General features: G+C 43.0%; 1 protein-coding gene across 3 annotated transcripts in view; it reads right to left on the bottom strand.

Moving 5' to 3' along the window:
- The window catches only part of LOC115176016 (protein PRRC2A), a 39,649-nt gene that overhangs the window by 7,291 nt on the left and 9,397 nt on the right, over positions 1-22,961 (bottom strand). For 2 of the 3 annotated variants that reach the window (XM_029735736.1, XM_029735737.1), the window contains exons 3-13: positions 20,995-21,172; positions 20,560-20,656; positions 20,371-20,464; positions 20,083-20,226; positions 15,171-15,427; positions 12,297-12,537; positions 11,644-11,767; positions 11,193-11,397; positions 10,906-11,004; positions 7,936-8,536; positions 4,868-5,133 (exon numbers count right to left, since the gene is read on the bottom strand). In XM_029735736.1, the coding sequence (XP_029591596.1) occupies positions 4,868-5,133; positions 7,936-8,536; positions 10,906-11,004; positions 11,193-11,397; positions 11,644-11,767; positions 12,297-12,537; positions 15,171-15,427; positions 20,083-20,226; positions 20,371-20,464; positions 20,560-20,656; positions 20,995-21,172 (2,306 nt within the window). The remainder of the gene's footprint in view (positions 1-4,867; positions 5,134-7,935; positions 8,537-10,905; positions 11,005-11,192; positions 11,398-11,643; positions 11,768-12,296; positions 12,538-15,170; positions 15,428-20,082; positions 20,227-20,370; positions 20,465-20,559; positions 20,657-20,994; positions 21,173-22,961) is intronic. The other variant, XM_029735738.1, reaches the window with a different exon arrangement.

Raw genomic sequence — 22,961 nt, 5'->3', positions numbered from 1 at the left:
ACACCCCAAGCCACTCGCAACAGATGAAAGACCACGTCTTCCTCTCTGACAAGCAGTTTAAACTCGCTATTTGTATTTGAGGTTTAGTCCAACAGAAATCGGTCATATGTACACCAAAACACATTGAGACATTTTACTGTAACAGAGGATACCCTTTTATTGGCTCAACTAACAAAATTGACAGAGAGCAAAAACTACTCAAAGAATATTGATTCTGGAAAATGAATGCTCATTTTGTTGCGCGCAGCCTTGCGGTACCGCTAGCTGGCAGCATTTTAGCCAGATGTGCTAGCTGTGTAGTCTGTGTCATAAATGTGCAATGAGCATAAAATGCAGATTTATGTAAGGAATTGACAACTCATTCTCATTCTAAGAAATAATAGCTAGGTAGGCCATTTAATTAACATCTAAACAACGTGGACAGTTCAAACAGTTGGAGACAGACAGGAGGGTTCATAACTGTTCTACCTTGTTAGCTAGCAAATAGATCCAAGTTGGCAAGACTTGAAATTGATTAGCAGGCTTTTTTTGCTAGCACTTGGGCTGGTGCTTGAGAGATTGTTTTGGAATCCTGTGTTCATTTTCTGTAATAAATTCTACAATTATTTTGTCATTATTAGATGTGCATGGTTTTGGTTAAATTTGTAACAAAAAGGGGATTTTCATAGATAAGACATGGAAGCCAGATCAGTGATTATTGAAAGAAAAAAAAGCAGGTTTAACTATTTTTATAAAATAACTGCATTATTAGTTGGTCTTATGGTTGTGAAAGGCTTATAACTTAGCCTAGGTATAATTTTACAATCCCTGAATTCATTAGAATTCTGTTTGAAATGTAGTGTATTGACTTAATTGTGCAACAAAGCTTATTTAGAGAATGAATATCCATCCATCCATCTCTCTCTATCTTGTGTTTTTTTTTTCAAGACAAACACCTTCCAAGTATTGAGTTGCACCCCATTTTGCCCTCAGAACAGCCACAATTTGTTGGGGCATGGACTCTACAAGGTGTCAAAAGCGTTCCACTGGGATGCTGGCCCATGTTAACTCCAATGCTTGCCACAGTTGAGTCAAGTTGGCTGGATGTCCTTTGGGTGGTGGACCATTCTTGATACACACAGGAAACTGTTTAGCGTGAACAACCCAGCAGCATTGCAGTTCTTGACACAGTCAAACTGCTGCGCCTGGCACCTACTACCATACCCCGTACAAAAGGTACTTAAATCTTTTGTCTAGCCAGTTCAGCCTCAATGCCACACATACACAATCCATGAATTTAAAAAATGGTGCCGACAGAGAGGGCTGCCTTGCTTCTAGCTCTTAGGAAACTTGGCAAACACGGCGAGTTGAGTTGATGCCAAAGAGCTCCATTTTGGTCTCATCTGACAACAACACTTTCACCCAGATGTCCTCTGAATCATTCAGATGTTCATTGGCAAACTTCAGACGGGCATGTATATGTGCTTTCTTGAGCAGGGGGACCTTGCGGGAGCTGCAGGATTTCAGTCCTTCACGGCGTAGTGTGTTACCAATTGTTTTCTTGGTGACTATGGTCCCAGCTGCCTTGATATCATTGACAAGATCCTCCCGTGTAGTTCTGGGCTGATTCCTCACCGTTCTCATGATCATTGCAACTCCACGAGGTGAGATATTGCATGGAACCCCAGGCCGAGGGAGATTGACAGTTCTTTTGTGTTTCTTCCATTTGCGAATAATCGCACCAACTGTTGTCACCTTCTCACCAAGCTGCTTGGCGATGGTCTTGTAGCCCATTCCAGCCTTGTGTAGGTCTACAATCTTGTCCCTGACATCCTTGGAGAGCTCTTTGGTCTTGGCCATGGTGGAGAGTTTGGAATCTGATTGATTGATTGATTGATTGCTTCTGTGGACAGGTGTCTTTTTTACAGGTAACAAACTGAGATTAGGAGCACTCCCTTTAAGAGTGTGCTCCTAATCTCAGCTCGTTACCTGTATAAAAAGACACCTGGGAGCCAGAAATCTTTCTGATTGAGAGGGGGTCAAATACTTATTTCCCTCATTAAGATGCAAATCAATTTATAACATTTTTTAAATGCATTTTTCTGTATTTTTTTGTTGTTATTCTGTCTCTCACTGTTCAAATAAACCTACCATTAAAATGATAGACTGATCATTTCTTTGTCAGTGGGCAAACATACAAAATCAGCAGGGGATCAAATACTTTTTTCCCCTCACTGTATTACTGCGCTGTCAGAGCTAGAAACACAAGCATTTTGTTACACCCGCAATAACATCTGCTAAACAAGTGTAATTGACCAATACAATTTGATTTGATGTATCAAGGCTTAAAAATCCTTCTTTAACCACTCTGGGAGCATCCCACCCCGCCAACAGCCAGTGAAATAGCAGAGCGCCAAATTCAAAACAACAAAAATCTCATAATTCAAATTTCTCACACATACAAGTATTATACACCATTTTAACCTGTTTGGGATAGGGGGCAGTATTTTCACGGCCGGATAAAAAACGTACTCGATTTAATCTGGTTTATTATTATTATTATCGCTTTTTTACGAGAAAAATCGCATAAAAATTGATTTTAAACAGCGTTTGACATGCTTCGAAGTACGGTAATGGAATATTTAGATTTTTTTTGTCACGATACGCGTCCGCGCGTCACCGTTCGGATAGTATCTTGAACGCAATAACAAAACAGAGGATATTTGAACATAACTATGGATTATTTTGAACCAAAACAACATTTGTGGATGAAGTAGAAGTCCTGGGAGTGCATTCTGACAAAGAACAGCAAAGGTAATCCAATTTTTCTTATAGTAATTCTGAGTTTGGTGAGTGCCAAACTTGGTGGGTGTCAAAATAGCTAGCCCGTGATGGCGAGCTATCTACTCAGAATATTGCAAAATGTGCTTTTGCCGAAAAGCTATTTTAAAATCGGACATAGCGATTGCATAAAGGAGTTCTGTATCTATAATTCTTAAAATAATTGTTATGTTTTTTGTGAACGTTTATCGTGAGTAATTTAGTAAATTCACCGGAAGTGTTCGGTGGGTATGCTAGTTCTGAACGTCACATGCTAATGTAAAAAGCTGTTTTTTTATATAAATATGAACTTGATTGAACAAAACATGCATGTATTGTATAACATAATGTATAACATAAAACCACACAGCCATTTTCCAAGCAAGCATATATGTCAATAAAACCCAAAACACAGCTAAATGAAGCACTAACCTTTGATGATCTTCATCAGATGACACTCCTAGGACATTATGTTATACATATATATTATATATGTTATACAATACATGTATGTTTTGTTCAATCAAGTTCATATTTATATCCAAAAACAGCTTTTTACATTGGCGTGTGATGTTCAGAAAATGTATTCCCACCAAAAACTTCCGGTGAATTTACAAAAATACTCATAAATGTTGACTAAATACATAACAATTATTTAAAAAATTATAGATCCTAAACTCCTTTATGCAATCGCTGTGTCAGATTTTAAAATAGCTTTTCGGCGAAAGCACATTTTGCAATATTCTGAGTACATAGCTCGCCATCACGGGGCAACCTAAACTCAGAATTAGTATTAGAAATATTGTATTACCTTTGCTGATCTTCGTCAGAATGCACTCCCAGGACTGCTACTTCCACAACAAATGTTGTTTTTGTTCGAAATAATCCATAGTTATGTCCAAATACCTCAGTTTTGTTTGTGCGTTCAGGTCACTATCCAAAGGGTAACACGCGAGCGCAATTCGAGACCCAAAAAGTCAAAATGTTCCATTACCGTACTTAGAAGCATGTCAAACGCTGTTTAAAGTCAATTTTTATGGCATTTTTAACGTAAAATTGCGATAATATTCCAACTGGACAATAGTGTATTCATTCAAGGAGGAAAAGAAAAAAACTGCGCGCTCGCAGAAACGCATATATCCAATCTCTTTGTCCTCAGGCAGACCACTCAGTAATTGAGCTCCTATACTCTGCCCAGAGACAGGAGAAGGCTCAATCCACTTTCTGAAGGCTTTAGACAGCCAATGGAAGCCTTAGAAAGTGCAACGTAACAGCACAGATACTGTAATTTCGAAAGGGACTAGAAAGAAGAACTACATTTCTCAGATCATACACTTCCGGGTTTACTTTTTCTCAGGTTTTTGCCTGCCATATGAGTTCTGTTAAACTCACAGACACCATTCAAACAGTTTTGGAAACTTCAGAGTGTTTTCTATCAAAATCTACTAATAATATGCATATTCTCGTTTCTGGGCAAGAGTAGTAACCAGTTTAAATCGGGTACGTTTTTTTCATCCGGCCGTGAAAATACTGCCCCCTATCCATATCAGGTTAAAGGATTCTATATTATCGTTTAAACAATTTTAAAAAACGGCAGTTGAAAGTATTTTTCAACCCACTAAATCTAAATGCTGCACTAAAATCTAGAAATTGTATACCCAAAAACTTGCCATCATCCACAGCACCGAGCCATTATCAATCATGTCAACCAATGCAGCGGTAGAATGTTTTTTGCAATAAGTATGCTGATTGGCTGTGATCAAATCATTATTTTCCATGTACTCGCTTATTTGTTTACTCACAATACCCTCTAATATCTTACTGATTGAAGGGAGTAGACTGATTGGTCAACTATTAGCAGACGTAAGGAATTTGTTGTCTTGGAATTGGACACACCTCAGCATGCTACCATACATTTGGATATTGACTGTTTTCCAGTGACCAATTAAATATATATTTCAGAGGAGCTGCCATTGGGGAGCAGCATAGCGAAGATAAATATTGTCCATAAGATCATTACCCATAGATTTACCATTGGGTAATGACTTCAATAGGTTATTAGACTGACCTGTTGCTGTCTCTGGAAGCGGGGAGGCAGGGACTTCTGGTACTTGGAGTAGCCCTGTCCGGGGGGTCCGCTGGCTTGACGACTTGCTCCTCCTCCCATGCTTTCTACCTTCACTGGGTCTACCACTCCTCCACCACCTCCTCCTCCTCCTCCACTGCGGACGTGAGCACTACCTAGGATCTCCGCCTTCCCTTCCCCAGGCACCGGGACCTCCAGAGGGGGCTGCTGCAGCTGGGGAGTGGGGGGCTGGGGACACACCTGGGCATCTGGATGGAGGAAAGGGAGAGAATATAGGAATGATATGCCACTTGTTGTTGGAAGAGGTAAGCAGATGTGAATAAGACCAAGTCATGTGCTATACAATTAAGGAAGGTCAGTAAAGGTACTATTGTGAAGTTAAGACGTGATAAAACAACAACTTCAAAGATGAACAACCGCTTGGCGAAACACATACAAGCCTTTTGTCGACTGGCCCAAACAAACCTTTTTAGAGATACTCACATCAAACGGCTAACCAAGTTGAACTACGTAGACAACACCAGAATGCTGGGTCAAAACTAGGGCTGTTACAGTGACCGTATTACCACCACACTGGCAGTCACAAGTCATGACCACAGTCAAATTCCATGTGACCATTTAGTCATAGTAAATAGGCTTCTCAAAAACTGCTCTCTGACGCCGCTATAGGCTAGGCCTACTATATTTATTTCTCAACTATCCTAATATTAAGCACACTGCTTCGCTTTACAACCGGAGTAGCCTACCTGGACTGGCCTGAAAATGAACTGCGGAAAAAGCGTCCTCCATTTGCTATTTAAGTGCATACAGATGACATGCATTTTTTCCCCCTGCCTGTGACCGACAGGTGTATGATAATGGCCCATTCTAAATCAAAACAAATTTCACACATACAGTACCCGTCAAAAGTTTGGACACTCATTCCAGTTTTTTTCTATATTTTTACTATTTTCTACATTGTAGAATAATAGTTAAGACATCAAAGCTATGAAATAACACATATGGAATCATGTACTAACCCAAAAAAGTGTTAAACAAATCTAAATATAATTTACATTTTTCCATAAATCGGTAAAATCGGCCTTTTTGGACGCCGATTATGTCCGATTACATTGCAATCCACGAGGAGACTGCGTGGCAGCCTGACCACCTGTTACGCCAGTGCAGCATCAAAAGGACCTGGTGGCTGCAAGGAGCCAAGGTAAGTTGCTAGCTAGCATTAAACGTATCTTATAAAAAACAATCAATCTTCACATAATCACTAGTTAACTACACATGGTTGAGGATATTACCAAGTTAACTAGCTTGTGTGACTTAACAAATGCGCATTCGTGAAAAAAGCACAATCGTTCCACAAATGTACCTAACCATAAACATCAATGCCTTTCTTAAAATCAACACACAGAAGTATATTTCCTTAAACCTGCATATTTAGTTAAAATAAATTCATGTTAGCAGGCAATATTAACTAGGGAAATGGTGTCGCTTCTCTTGCGTTCAGTGCAAGCAGGGTCAGGGTATATGCAGCAGTTTGGGTCACCTGGCTTGTTGCGAACTGTGTGAAGACCATTTCCTCCCAACAAAGACCGTAATAAATTTGCCCGAATTTTACATAATTTTGACATAACTTTGAAGGTTGTGCAATGTGACAGCAATATTTAGACTTAGGGATGCCACCCGTTCGATAAAATACGGAACGGTTATGTAGTTCACTGAAAGAATAAACATTTTGTTTTTTCGAAATAATGGTTTCCGGATTTGACCATTATAATGACCAAAGACTCGAATTTCTGTGTGTTTATTATATTATAATTAAGTCTATGATTTGATATTTTATAGAACAATCTGTCTGAGTGGTGGTAGGCAGCAGCAGGTTCGTAAGCATTGATTCAAACAGCACTTTACTGCATTTGCCAGCAGCTCTCAGCAATGCTTGAGGCCCAGCGCTGTTTATGACTTCAAGCCTATCAACTCCCGAGATTAGGCTGGCAATACTAAAGTGCCTGTAAGAATATCCAATAGTCAAAGGTATATGAAATACAAATGGTATAGAGAGAAATAGTCCTATAATAACTACAACCTAAAAACTTCTTAACTGGGAATATTGAAGACTCGTGTTAAAAGGAACCACCAGCTTTCATATGTTCTCATGTTCTGAGCAAGGAACTTAAATGTTAGCTTTTTAACATGGCACATATTGCACTTTTACTTTCTCCTCCAACACTGTGTTTTTGCATTATTTAAACCAAACTGAACTTGTTTCCTTATTTATTTGAGACTAAATTGATTTGATTTATGTATTATATTAAAATAAAAGTGTTCATTCAGTATTGTTGTAATTGTTATTATTATTTTTTTTTAAATCGGCATCAGCTTTTTTCAGCAATCCAATAATCGGTCGACCTCTAGTGTGTGCAGCCTGCGCAAGAAACAGAGCAGAGCTCATGGCTTTGATGGGACTTTTTTCAAATCATCATTAGAGTTGCATCATACAGCCTTAAAATGGATTAAAAAAATCTAAACATATAGCCTAACGTTTGAATCACAACTAAAGTTTAATAAATAACACAATTAATCATTTAGGAGGACCTGTTTCATTTAAATATATCTTCTATTTTATTCAGCTATGTTCAATTGTATTCTTCTTACTGTAATATAATGCCACGGGAATTATAAGCAAATCTTGTCTGCAAACTACTGTAGCCCACAGCCACATGGCAGAGCCAGATCAGGGCCTAACATAAGAACGACTCATAATATGTTCATCTGAAGTAGGCTATATTTTCTTAATATCATGTTTCTTTAGGCATGCCCAAAATAAATAACATATTTATTGTGATGTGTAGGCTTTATTAAATGGATTTATTAGACTTTAAAATGTAGATGTTCCAAAGCGCCGCATCACTGGCTTGTAGGCTGTGCATGGAAGCCAGGAGATGCTAAACATGTTTATGTTAATTAATGGTAAATTACCTTGCAACCTGCAGTTATTTGTATGACAATCACCTGCTGACAATTTTATGACCGTCATAGCTCTTGTCAAAACTCACCAGCATTGGAGTCATAGCTGCTATTGCTATTGGCCCTCTGTCTGTCGGTGGGACTGGGCCCTGGCACTAGGTCCCTGGTAACAGCCTGGGCAGCCAGGGGGGGCTCCTCAAGGTCCACGCAGGGGGACGGGGGCTGGCTGATGTTGGGGGAGGAGGCTGAGGCCGACAGGGAAGGGCTGGGGCTTCCGGCCGTGGTGGAGTTGCCGTCCAGACTGGGGGGCTTGGAGCCTCCGCTGCTCCCACCACCACCTTGCTGGGCCTTCTCATCCAGCCTCTTCAGCTTCTCAGCGCAGGCCGCACGCCGCTCTTCCTCCATCCTTCGCTCCTCCTCCTCGCGGCGCCGGCGGGCGCGTTCAACAGCGGCCGAGATCTCCGAGGAGGACTGCTTCCTGCGCTGGCGCCATGTCTCCTCTTCATCTTCGCCGGGGGGCGGGGCCAGCAGGCCAGTCGTCTGAGGTGGAGGGGTGGGGCCTCCGGGGACGGGGGAAGTAGCCTGCTGCAGTTGGAGCTGTGAGGAGGGGGCGGCCTTCCCGGGGGCCAGGGAGGCAGAGACAGTTTCAGGGGCTACCACCGGGCTGGACTGATTAGGGGAGTTGCGGTCCTGGGTAAGGAGAGATTGAATGAGGACACACATGACAACAAACTCTGCTGCAATATGAGAAAAAAAACTTTCCTAGGATGTTATGAATAACTCAAATAACTGATCCGCAAAAAAGTGTGTGAAAATGCTGTCCGGCTATACACGGTGTACAAAACATTAAAAACATCACCTAATATTGCGTTGTACCCCCTTTTACCCTCAGAACACTCAATTAGTCCGGGCATGGACTCTACAAGGTGTAGAAAGTGTTCCACAGGGATGCTCGCCCATGTTGACTCCAATGATTCAAACAGTTGTGTCAAGTTGTCTGGATGTCCGTTGGGTGGTGGACTATTCTTGATACAAACAGGAAACTGTTCATCGTGAAATAGCCAGCAGCGTTTCAGCTCTTGACACAAACCGGTGCACCTGGCACCTACTACCATACCCTGTTCAAAGGCACTTAAATCTTTTGTCTTGCCTATTTACTCTCTGAATGGCACACATACACAATCCATGTCTCATACACCATGGTCTCAAGGCTTAAAAATCCTTTAATTAACAAGTCTCCTCTCCATCTACAGCGCATTCAGAAAGTACTCGGACCCCTTGACTTTGTCCACATTTTGTTACATTACAGCCTTATTCTAAAATTGATTCAATTAATTGTAGTCCTCAATCTACATACAATAACCCACAATGACAAAGCGAAAACAGGATTTTAGATTTTTTTGCTGACATATTGAAGATAAAAAAAACAGATACAGATATTTACATTAGTATTCCCTTTGCTATGAGACTCGAAATTGAGCTCAGGTGCATCCTGTTTCCGTTGATCATCCTTGAGAGGCTTCTACAACTTGATTGGGAGTCCACATGTGGTAAATTCTATTGGCTGGACATCATTTGGAAAGGCACACACCTGTCTATATAAAAAGGTCCCACATTTGACAGTGCATGTCAGAGCAAAAACCAAGCCATGAGGTCGAAGGTATTATACACAGAGCTCCGAGAAATGATTGTGCCGAGGCACAGATCTGGGGAAGGGTACCAAAACAATTCTGCAGCATTGAAGGTCCCCAAGAACACAGTGGCCTCCATCATTCTTAAATGGAAGAAGTTTGGAACCACCAAGACTCTTCCTAGAGCTGGCCGCCCGGCCAAACTGAGCAGGGGAGGCCCTTGGTCAGGGAGGTGACCAAGATCCCGATGGTCACTCTGACGAGCTCCAGAGTTCCTCTATAGAGTTGGGAGAACCTTCCAGAAGGACAAACATCTCTGCAACACTACACTAATCAGGCCTTTATGGTAGAGTGGCCAGACGGAAACCACTACTCAGTTAAAGGCACATGACAGCCTATTTGGAGTTTGCCAAAAGACACCTAAAGGACTCTCAGACCATGAGAAACAAGATTCTCTGGTCTGAATTAACTAAGACAGAACTCTTTGGCCTGAATGCCAAGCGTCACATCCGGGGAAAACCAGGCACCAACCCTACGGTGAAGCATGGTGGTGGTGGAAGCATCCTGCTGTGGGGATGTTTTTCAGAGGCAGGGACTGGGAGACTAGTCAGGATCAAGGGAAAGATGAACAGAGCAAAGTACAGAGAGATCCTTGATGAAAACCTGCTCCAGAGCCCTCAGGACCTGACTGTGTTGAAGGTTCACCTTCCAACAAGACAATGACCCTAAGCACACAGCCAAGACGATGCAGGAGCGCTTTCGGGATAAGTCTCTGAATGTCCTTGAGTGGTCCAGCCAGAGCCCGGACTTGAAACCAATCGAACATCTCTGGAGAGACCTGAAAATAGCTGTGCAGCAACGCTATCCATCCAACCTTACAGAGCTTGAGAGGATCTGCAGAGAATGGGAGAAACTCCCCAAATACAGGTGTGCCAAGCTTGTAGCGTCATACCAAAGAAGACTCAAGGCTGTAATCGCTGCCAAAGGTGTTTCAACAAAATACTTAGTAAGGGTCTGAATAATTATGTAAATGTCATTTCAGTTTTTTTTTTAAATACATTTGCAAAAATGTAGCATTGTCTTTATGGGGTATTGTGTGTAGACTGATGAGGGGAAAAAACAATTTAATAAATTTTAGAATAACGCTGTAACATACCAAATGTGAAAAAAGTCAGGGGTCTGAATACTTTCTGAACGCACTCACTGATTGAAGTGGATTTAACAAGTGACATCAATAAGGGATCTTCGCTTTCACCTGCATTCACCCAGTTGGTCATGGAAAGAGCAGGTGTTCCTAATGTTTTGTACACACACTCTCGCATATATATACACACACACACACACACACACACACACACACACACACACACACACACACACACACACACACACACACGAGGCCCTCTCTCTCCCCAGGTAGGCAGATACCTGTCGGTAGTAGGAGTAAGGCCCCTGTCCTTGGTGGAGGAGAGGCCCTGGTGGGGGGGAGGGCTGCTCCCGGGACCCACCCAGTCCAGGCCTACGCCCCTGTAGTGTACATGCAGCCACAGGTTACAGTTAGCCAGATGCATCTAGTTACCTACTACGCTAAATACGCTAATATCCATGTCCTCAAAGCAATCCTGCTTTTTACTATAAAATGGTCACTGTTCACTTGCACTAGCCCTGAGATGCCTCTGAAAGTCCACTAGACTAGCCCTTGCCGAGGGTCGTACCTGGTAGGTGGCATGGGCACCTTGGCTCCCCCAGCCGCTCTTGCCCCCCTCCTCGGCCCATCCTGGCTTGCTGGAGGGGGGTGGGGGGCCGTCGTGGTCGGCATTGGAGGGAGGGGTGCGGCGGGTGTCCCTGTCCACTCCGCTGTCAGAGACTCGGGAGCGCTGGACCACCTGAGGGGGACCTTCCTGAGACCTTTGCATCTCCCTGGGGAAGGAAAGAAGAGACGACACGTTTGTCACGTCAAAAGCAATCCCACATTCAACAACCATTTCAAGAATTCATTACATTCTGGCTCCGTCATTTATTAATTCAGAAACAATTTATGTGAGCGTATGGGTCTTCTTGGCAGAAAGGAGGATTGCTAGCACAGCAAAAATAGTTTTAAACGTTTAAACTGTATTTTCCACACCATGTCAATCTGTTATGTTGGGCAGGTACTGTGGGACATACCGTGAGCCGTTCTTGCTCTCGCTTCTTTCACTCCTCTCGGGTCTATCGTTCCTCTCCTCATCTTCCTCTCCTTCATCATCGCTGAACTTCAACTTGGCCGAGTAGTCGATCTCCTCGTGTGCCCCTGTTTGACAGACTCAACGGTTCAGAGGGGAAGCACAATGGACACGTGGAACGCATTTGCACCGTTGCCATCCTCGACCATTATACACAGTCACACACGCTATGAGGGAGACTTGAAACAATGCATGCTTCTCATCTCTCCCTCCCCCACTTGGATAAACCTGATGTCTCCCCTCCCCCACACAAAGCACTACTGGACCCATGAGATGAGATGATGCAGTCAAATGTGATACCCGCTGTGTTTCTCCATGTATTAGCAAACTCCCACCATATCAGCATCATACAATTGATATGATAGAGAGTGAGTGTCACTTGGATTCTAAAATAATGAAGGTGGCTGGCTTCCTTGTAATACTTTCAGGCTATCCAGTCAATTGTCCCACGTTGTTTAAGGTTCTCATATCAATTTAACAGTGTACAGGTCTCTACTCTTAATGTGATGACTTTTTACACTTGCCACTGCTTTCTGAGCAGTATACTCTACCAATAATTACAAGTGTTCATGAGTCCTGACGTCTCCGCTCTCTCACCTGCCCAGCCCTCGTCTCCGTCCTGGTGGTCCAGTTCATCTAGCTCCTTCAGGTCATCCTGCTTCAGAATGGAGGGTCGCTTCACCATCTCTCCTCCCCCACCACGGGGACCGCCCTGGGGACGCCCGCGGCCGTCCTGACCCTGCTGGCGAAACCTGGGAGGGGCCTCACCAGGAGGGGGGTACCTGTAGGGCCCCTGGGGGCCGTAGGGAGGCGGGAAGGGCAGGAAGGGAGGGTACATCTGAGAGAGACACACACAGAAAGAGAGAAGGTAGAAGACATTTAGAGACCCTGAGATGCACAAAAGCAGAGATTGACAGTACACTAATGCTACACTGGTGGGTAACAGGGTGAGAGACCATCTGTGCGCACACCTCTAACAGTGAGATGTTCTAACACTGTTTCTGTGCCACCGTTTGTCTATCCCCTTGAAAATATTCGCCAAATGGATGGAAACATACAGTGCATTCGGAATTTTGAAAAGGTCACGTTACAGCCTTCCTCTAAAATGGATTAAATAAAAACATTTCCTCAATCTAGACACAATACCCCACAACGACAAAGCGAAAACAGGTTGTTAGAAATTTGGGCAAATGCATTACAATTAAAAAACAGAAATACTTTATTTACATAAGTATGGAGACCCTTCGCTATGAGACTCAGTTGAGCTCAGGTGCATCCTGTTTCCATTGATCATCTTTGAGATGTTTCTACAACTTGATTGGAGTCCACCTGTGGTAAAATCAATTGATTGGACATGATTTGGAAAGGCACACACCTGTCTATATAGTTGACAGTGCATGTCAGAGCCAAAGCCATGAGGTCAAAGGAATTGAATGTAGAGCGCCGAGACAGGATCATGTCGAGGCACAGATCTGGGGAAAGTTACCAATACATTTCTGCAGCATTGAAGGTCCCCAAGAACACTGTGGCCTCCATTCTTAAATGGAAGTCGTAGTTTGGAGCCGCCAAGACTCTCCCTAGAGCTGTGTACCCGGCAAAACTGAGCAATAGGGGGTTAAGGGCCTTGGTCAGGGAGGTGACCAAGAACCCAATAGTCACTCTGACAGAGCTCCAGAGTTCCTCTGTGGAGATGGGAGAACCTTCCAGAAGGACAACCATCTCTGCAGCACTCCACCAATCAGGCCTTTATGGTAGATTGGCCAGACGAAAGCCACTCCTCAGTAAAAGGCACATGACAACCAACTTGGAGATTGCCAAAAGGCACCTAAAGGACTCTCAGACCATGAGAAACAAGTCTGATGAAACCAAGATGGATCTCTTTGGCCTGAATGCCAAGCGTCACATCTGGAGTAAACCAGGCACCATCCTTATGGTGAAGCATGTTGGTGGCAGCATTACGCTGTGAGAATGTTTTTCAGCGGCCGGGACTGGGAGACTAGTCAGGATCGAGGGAAAGATGAAGTGAGCCAAGTACAGAGAGATCACAGATTAAAACCTGCTCCAGAGCGCTCAGGACCTCAGACTGGGGCCAAGGTTCACCTTCCAACAGGACAGCGACCCTAAGCACACAACCAAGACAACAAGTCTCAAAGTCCTTGAGTGACCAAGCCAGAGCACAGATTTGAACCCGATCTAAAATTTCTGGAGAGACCTGAAAGTAGCTGTCCAACCCATCCAACCTGACAGAGTTTGAGAGGATCTGCAGAGAGGAATGGGAGAAACTCCCCAAATATAGGTGTGCCAAGCTTGTAGTGTCATACCCAAGAAGACTCGAGGCTGTAATCAATGACAAAGATGCTTCAATAAAGTACTAAGTAAAGGGTCTGAATACTTATGTAACTGATATTTTTGTAATTTATTTATACATTTACAAACAATTCTAAACTGCTTTGTCATTATGGGGTATTGTGTGTACAAAAAAAACAATGTAATCTATTTTAGAATAAGGCTGTAATGTAACAAAATGTGGAAAAAGTCAAGGGGTCTGAATACTTTCCGAATGCGCTGTAGCTATAATAGATAGAGCCCCTGTGAGCACACATACAGAGATTATACCAGAGCTGTGTTCGAATACCCACACTAACATACTCTATACAATCGGGGGAGTGGCGCAGCGGTCTAAGGCACTGCATCTCAGTGCTAGATGTGTCACTACAAACACCCTGGATCGAATCCAAGCTGTATCACAATCGGTTGTGATTGGGAGTCGCATAGGAGCGTAAAATTGGCACCGCGTCGTCCGGTGTAGGCTGTCATTGAAAATAAGAATTTGTTCTTAACTGACTATCCTAATTAAAAAGGTTAACAAAAATAATAATACATAAACTAAATACTACATACTTAAAAAGTATATACACTACATACTATTAGTTCATTTTAGTATACTGTAACCAAACGGTATCTTTTCAGTTGAGAGCGTACCAGCGCTTCGCCCCTCTACCGGAAGTTGATGCTGTAGCTATGCAACCTCTTAGCAGGTTGTTAGCAAAATAAATGACTAACTAGACATTTTACGATTTCGGACGAGGAGTAGGGTTGATCCGAGCGTTCTTAACTCACAACGGCAGTCAAGCACCCAAGCTAACTGGCTAACTTGCTAACTACTTCAAGACACAATGATAGAACACCTCACACTGACCATTTTACTCAAGGCTGCATATTTTCCGCATTTTTCTTCAAAACCCGAAAACGTTATGAAGCCATGCCCATTTTCTGAAGAATTGCATTATGGGCCCTAAAAGCACAGAAATAGTGTCCACTGCTTGTATACAAATATATTATGACATCCGGGAACTTTTGACATACTAACTATATCCATACTATGACCAATCAGCATTCCATATACTCAATTTACATCACAAATAGTACGGTTAGTATGAGTATTCAAACACAGCTCAGGAGTAGACTTACAAATGGAGGCATAATCCCTCTGTACTGGGGGAACCCAGGGCCCATGGGGGGCTGGGGCAGGCCAGGGCTGCCGGCGGGGGGATTCCTAGGCAGCCCATGGGATTGGGGGTTTTGCTGCTGCTGGAGAGGAGGGGGGCCTGCCTGGCCACCACCGGCCGCCCCCTCCAACGCCAGCACCCCGCCCGGGCCACCCTCTGCGACCCCCTCTCCGGTGGGCGCCAGGGCACGGCCCCCACCGTCCCGCCAGCTCGTCATGTCTGGGGAGAGAAAGGGAAAACGAGGAAAATAGGTAAAAATGGATGGGAATAGGAGCCACTTATAGCAGTGTTTGTATTCAGAAATGAATACTACACATGCAATAGAATCATGCCATAGCTGATGTCCTAGTTATAAAAATTAGGGATGCACGATATATTGGTGAACATATCGGAATCGGCCGATATTAGCTAAAAATGCCAACATCGGTATAAGCCCGATGTCTAGTTTAACGCCAATGTGCAAAACCGATGTCAAAGCTGATGTGCATACCTATATAACGTAGGTACATGGCGTATAATGACGCCACGTAAAATTTTGCGCAACACGTGCAACACAGCATTCCTAACCTAGCCCACAATGTCTGCTGTGTGGATCGAGCAGTCAACAAGTCAAGCAGTCATTTGAAAGAGTAAGAAAATTTCAGCGAGACAACTCAAAGGCGAAATCCATTAACGCCAAGATAATGGAATTCATTACCCTTGACAATCAACCGTTGTCTGTTGTGGGTGATGTTGGCTTTTGCTGAATGGTTGAGCACGGGTACACACTACCAAGTGCGCTATTTGCTGTACAAAAATGTCTGCAAACAAGCGAACACTGGCCACGAACGATGTGTTTACAATACCGCATTGGTAATAAAGCATTATTTGTTCGACTGCTACTTCTGGGGTGCTAGCTTTAGCTTGGTATATAGCTAGCACCAATACAACCAGCCTGAAAACAATGACCAGTAGAAACTGCAGTCATTTTCATTATTCTTAGCAATGTGTGTAAGTATTAGCTTGTGTGTAAGTATTAGCTAGGTAGCCACTTGTTGTTCGCCTATTGAAACTGAACTTAAATTCATGAAAATAAATAGCTAGCCAGCTAGCTACCATGTTGCCCAAAGCTAACGTTATAAGCATCCAGCTAGCTTCATCTGGCTAGTGAGGCTCGACCGACCGGGTTGTGAAGCTAGCCACAATAAGGATTTGGCATAATAGTGGAATTTGCAGTTTGCCTCCAAAATAAAAGTACCTCTTCGAAAGTGATGCAGAAGGTTACAATTGGTGAAATCATGCCATATTTAGACTAGATCATGTCAAACAGGATTGAAATGTGAAGCAATGAAATGGGCTATCAGTCTACTCGGTGACACCCACAGAACACAACTGTGAAGAGTTCATGCAAATATTAACGTTGTAGCTCTTATAGCAGGACTGTGACAGTGTGAAATCCCCCCCCCATCATCATCAGCCTATTGTGTGTATTGACATTCATATTGCACTGTACATCTTTACCTAAGGATTGGGGATCAATGAAATGGGGTAACAGATGACTCAATACCCAAGTATTTTTTCCCAACGTCCTCCTCGGTTATCACACTCCAAAACATCCAGGCAGTATTTTGGGCCTCGGGAATAGTGTTCAATACACATAGGTTGACAAATGTGGCTCAATTCACAGTTTTAGAGTACTGCAATAACAGCTATGACGCTAATGTTCTCTGGGTGTCACTGAGTAGACTAATACCCCATGTCATTGATCCACAATCCATAGCTTAGTGATTTCAACAGATTTTTGTCAAATTAACAAATTGTCTTTTGTTGATTTTATATAACATTCCAACCTCGTTTAGCATGATCTATTCAATTATGGCAAAATTCTACCATTTGTATCACTGTCAATTACCGTAATATCCGGACTATTAAGCGCACCTGAATATAAGCCGCACCCACTGAATTTAAATTTGTATTTTATTTTGAACATAAATAAGCCGCACATGTCTATAAGCCGCAGGTGCCTACCGGTACATTGAAACAAACTTTACACAGGCTTTAACGAAACATGTCTTGTAACAAAAATAAATAGGCTTTAATAACCTGTTGGGGATAGGGGGCAGTATTTGCACGGCCGGACAAAAAACGTACCCGATTTAATCTGGTTACTACTCCTGCCCAGTAACTAGAATATGCATATAATTATTTGATTTGGATAGAAAACACCCTAAAGTTTCTAAAACTGTTTGAATGGTGTCTGTGAGTATAACAGAACTCATTTGGCAGGCCAAAACCTGAGAAGATTCCAAACAGGAAGCGCTCTCTCTGACTATTTCTTGGCCTTCTTGATCACCTCTAACCAAAACAGGGGATCTCTGGCATAACGTGACATTTTCTAACGCTCCCATAGGCTCTCAGAAGGCGCTAGAACGATGAATGGTGGCTTTGCAGGCCCTGGCTGAAAAACAGTAGCGCATTTTGTAAGTGGTCGATCTGAGGACAATGAGACTGGAGGCACGTGCATGAGCTGACACCATGTTTACTTTCTCCCTCTTTCTTTGAACGAAAACAACGACTCCCGGTCGGAATATTATCGATTTTTTATGAGAAAAATAGCATAAAAATTGATTTTAAACAGCATTTGACATGCTTCGAAGTACGGTAATGGAATACTTTGAATTTTTTTGGTCACGAAACGCGTCGGGCGCGTCACCCTTCTTTACCCTTCGGATAGTGTCTTGAACGCACGAACAAAACGCCGCTATTTGGATATAACTATGGATTATTTGGAACCAAACCAACATTTGTTATTGAAGTAGAAGTCCTGGGAGTGCATTCTGACAAAGAACAGCAAAGGTAATCAAACTTTTCTAATAGTAAATCGGAGTTTGGTGAGTACCACACTTGGTGGGTGTCAAAATAGCTAGCCTGTGATGGCCGGGCTATCTACTCAAAATATTGCAAAATGTGCTTTCACCGAAAAGCTATTTTAAAATCGGACATAGCGATTGCATAAAGGAGTTCTGTATCTATAATTCTTAAAATAATTGTTATGTTTTTTGTGAACGTTTATCGTGAGTAATTTAGTAAATTCACCGGAAGTGTTCGGTGGGAATGCTAGTCACATGCTAATGTAAAAAGCTGGTTTTTGATATAAATATGAACTTGATTGAACAAAACATGCATGTATTGTATAACATAATGTCCTAGGATTGTCATCTGATGAAGATCAAAGGTTAGTGCTGCATTTAGCTGTGGTTTGGGTTTATGTGACATTATATGCTAGCTTGAAAAATGGGTGTCTGATTATTTCTGGCTGGGTACTCTGCTGACATAATCTAATGTTTTGCTTTCGTTGTAAAGCCTTTTTGAAATCGGACAGTGTGGTTAGATTAACGAGAGTCTTGTCTTTAAAATGGTGTAAAATAGTCATATGTTTGAGAAATTGAAGTAATAGCATTTCTAAGGTATTTGAATATCGCGCCACGGGATTACACTGGCTGTTGAGTGAGTAATTTAGTAAATTCACCGGAAGTGTTCGGTGGGAATGCTAGTCACATGCTAATGTAAAAAACTGGTTTTTGATATAAATATGAATTTGATTGAACAAAACATGCATGTATTGTATAACATAATGTCCTAGGATTGTCACTGGCCCAGAGAGGTTAACGAAACACGGCTTGTAACAAAAATAAATAGGCTTTAACAAAACACGGCTTGTAACAAAAAATAAAAAATTAGCAGTAAGCTTTAGTTGTCTTTTTGCACTGAGTCAATTCCTCACGCTGCTGTTTCCAACGTCTTATCATCGACTCATTAAGACCAAGCTCTCGTGCAGCAGCTCTACTTCCTTTTCCAACAGCCAGATCAATCGCCTTCAACTTGAAAGCTGCATCATATGCATTTCTCTGTGTCTTTGCCATGAGGGTGACAAAATGACTACCGTAATCAGAATGATGGGAAGTTTGAGAGCGCTCGATTTAATCTAAACAGTAAACAAAAAAGTTGTTTGACCTTAACCCGTTCGGCAATTTCATTGGTTTAATGAAAGCTTCATGCCGCCAAAAAACTGAGAGAAAAAAATTGAAAGCGGGAAAAATACATACATTAGCCGCGTCATTGTTTAAGCCGCGAGGTTCAAATATGGGAAAAAAGTTGCGGCTTATAGTCCGGAATTTACGGTACATACTTTTATTCTGATGAAATGACTGAACAAATGAACAACAAAACACAGAAAGTAAGTGAAGGAAATAGGTTTTGATTATGCTTTACTGGTAATGGGGACATACGTAAATGCTAACAAAATAACTCAGTTAAGAACAAATTCTTATTTACAATGACGGCCAATTGTGCGCCAACCTATGGGACTCCCAATCACAGCCGGATGTGATACAGACTGGATTCGAACCAGGGACTGTAGTGACGCCTCTTGCACTGAAATGCAGTGCCTTAGACCGTTGCGTCCATGTGTGTGTATGTTAAGCAGTCTAGTACAGTTAAATAGTTAAAATGCCGCTAAAATTTCAAATAACGGTTATCGATATCAGGTTTTTTTTTGCAAGGAAAATATTGGATATCGGTATCGGCCAAACATGTCATATCGGTGCATCACTAACAAAATGTTCCCAGAATTCCTTTTTTTCTCCTCCCAGTTGGAGGATTCTCAGTATCAGGTGTGAATAAGCAGGGAGGTAATCCTCCAACTGGCAATCCTACAACCAGAATTTCTGGAAAATGTGGGAATTTTAGGACAGTTACCGGAATTTTGCAATCATAGTCGTTGTTAAAATAAGCCCTTGCTCTGACCACTGGTTCTTCTGTTCTGTCGGCAACCCTCTTCACTGTAGGTGTGGTCTACAATAAGCAATACAGAGAGGAGATTTGGCGTTACTCACTCGGGGGGCGGAGGCTTGGTCCGGGCCCATACAACTGATCTGCAGTGCCCTGTTCCCTGCCAGCTTTGTCCTGGTCGCCAGCCGCCTGCAGGGTGGGAAATTCCTCGCGAGAGAATGGCGACCGTTGGTTTGATCCCTTTCCACCTGTATGGTGCGAGAGAGAGGAGGGGTTACTCAACGTCAAATATCCAAATGTGAGTTAATTACTCCATTGATGAGGCAGTCAAGTCTGCTGCAAAGTACCATAGGAGAGGGAAGTGACAGACAGATGTAAAGTATGATACTCACCATCTCCTTGTGCTCCATGTGTAACACTGGCCTGAGCCCAGGACCTTGCCCCTGCGGCCTGGGCTGAAACCGTGGCCGGAACCGGAGGTGGAACCTGAGAGACACACAAAACAGCACAACATTAAGCACCATTGGCAGTATGGAACCATTTTGTGTTTCAGTTTACATCGGCATCGAATTGGTGTGTACCTCTGGAGCTGGCGGGGTTCTCGGGCGGGTCGGTGCAGGCGTCTGTGAAACCACAGGCTGCTGCGACTCCAGCTGCGGTGCTGACAATACATCGGTACTGAGAGATGGAGAGAGAGGAAAAGAGGAGAAAAAGGAGAGAAACGCCAGATGGATAAGTGTCAGACGCGCCAGTCAGTCAGACAGACAATTGCGCCAATTACCGAGCTAGTATGGGGCCTATTAGCGATGTTCCACAGCATTATTGCTGCCATTTCTTGAGATAAGATAGCATCTGTGCATTCAAATCACTATTAGAAGATGCGGTAGTCAATTCTTATTTTTTACTGCAGATAACATAGTAAAGATCAGTGTATACAGAGCGAACACTGACAAGGACTTAGTATATTCAAATCTATAGAGCGCCTCATGGGTAGCATGTCAGGGGGGCCTTCTCACCTCTTTGGGTCTGCTGGTTCCTGCTTGCTTGCCCATCCTGTGCCGTCTTTGGGAACGAGCGAGACGTTGGGATCGTTGCCTTTGTTCTCTGCCTTCAGACTGGGCAGGCTGGCAGGGGGTGGCATGCGCCGCGCAGAGGCAACTTTACCAAGAGACTGAAGGCCATGGCGGGGGGGAACTGATTAGGGGGAGGAAGAGAGGGGGGAGATGAGGTCATTAGCAGAAAGACCACAGTAACTTGAGACCACTGAGAATCAAATGGAAGGGAGAGGGGGACATGAGAACGACAGTGGTGATCGCCGACACAATATGTAGGAATTCGATAGAGACGCCGTAAGAACTGCGTTACAACACGAGTTGACATATGCTGGGTTCTAATTAATAGGGACGGGCATTTGAAATGATTTCGGTATTCGAATAACATCACAATATTTTTTTCTGGATAGTCGGAATACATGTTTTAAAGGGACATTTATTGGAGAGATACTTCAAATAGAGACTTGCTCGCACTGCTTGAGAGAGCCGGTGCGCTGCGCTCTGGTTATTTCAGCAGAATGTGGGGGAGGGGCGAGAGAGGAGCAGGGGCCGGCGTGTGTGATAGTCTATACCTGTGGCATGGAGGGAGAGAGAAGGTAAACCGACTCATGACAAACCTGTAGACAAACTTGTTGCTGCCATAGACAGATAACCTATCATACCATCTGGTAGTGGCTGTCTTGACTGCATCAAACTGCTGTAAAGATGCTAGCCAGCTAAGTTAGCCAGCTAGCTAGCTAAAGTAACAAGGCTAATTGAGGATATTTTGTTGCACTACTCGTCCAATGTCTATAACAACTCCATTCATATGAAACACTAGCCTATTCCTCACTTAATTCTGTAACTTTAATTACATTTTGCATTGATTAAAAAAATAACAATAAGCTACACATGTAGGCTACCAGTGAGTCTTTTTTAATCCGGCGCATTCACAAAACATGTCATAAAACAGTTGTATTGAAAATGTCAAATGTAATGCTGCATCCTTGTAGGCTATATAGCAATGTCACATAAATAATTGTTAATACTCTCCCAAGTAATAGAACACTAACGTATGTTTGGATATCGAATAATCGTGCCCATTCCTAAAATGTAGCAGTTGCCTTCAACTGCATAGAAGATTTTAGTTTTTGTTTGCTCAAGGCCAGTAGAAAGAAATTGTGCTCAAGCAACATTGGAAAGGTGTCAGCCATTTTACATGGGGCACCCTCTGTAAAAAAGTGAGTCTACCGAATACCAATTAGCAAATTTATATCACAAAAACACTGAAAAATCTCATTTAAATAAGTAGTCAGACCCTTTACCCATTTCTTGGTTTAATCATCTTTGGCAGTGTTAATAGCCTCGAGTCTTCTTGGGTATGACGCTACAAGCTTGGCACATCTGTTTTTGGGGAGTTTCAAGATCTGTTAGGTTGGATAGAGACCTACCCTGCAGAACTATTTTCAGCTCTCTCCAGACATGTTTGATCGGGTTCAAGTCCGGGCTCTGGCTGGGCCACTCCAGGACATTCAAAGACTGTCCCGAAGCCACTCCGGTGTTGTCTTGGCTGTGTACTTAGGGTCGTTATCTTGTTGGAAGGTGAACCATTGCCCAGTCTGAGGTCCTGAGCACTCTGGAGAAGGTTTTCATCAAGGATCTCTGGGTACTTTGCTCCGTTTATCTTTCCCTCAATCCTGACTAGTCTCCCAGTCCCTGGAAAACATCCTCGCAGAATGACGCTGCCACCAACATGCTTCACCGTAGGGATGGTGCCAGGTTCCCTCCAGACGTGATGCTTGGCATTCAGACCAAAGAGTTCAGCCATGGTTTCATCAAACCAGAGAATCTTGGTTCTCATGGTCTGACAGGCTGACTACACCGCTCGCGTCGCATGCGTTGCAAAATAAATGTAGAAATCTATGTTATTCAATTATTGCACCCACACTGCT

This window comes from Salmo trutta, chromosome 36, assembly GCF_901001165.1.
Source record: "Salmo trutta chromosome 36, fSalTru1.1, whole genome shotgun sequence".
Taxonomy (NCBI): Eukaryota; Metazoa; Chordata; class Actinopteri; order Salmoniformes; family Salmonidae; genus Salmo; species Salmo trutta.
Note: the sequence above shows the minus strand (reverse complement) of the source record. Positions and strands in the feature narration are given on the sequence as shown.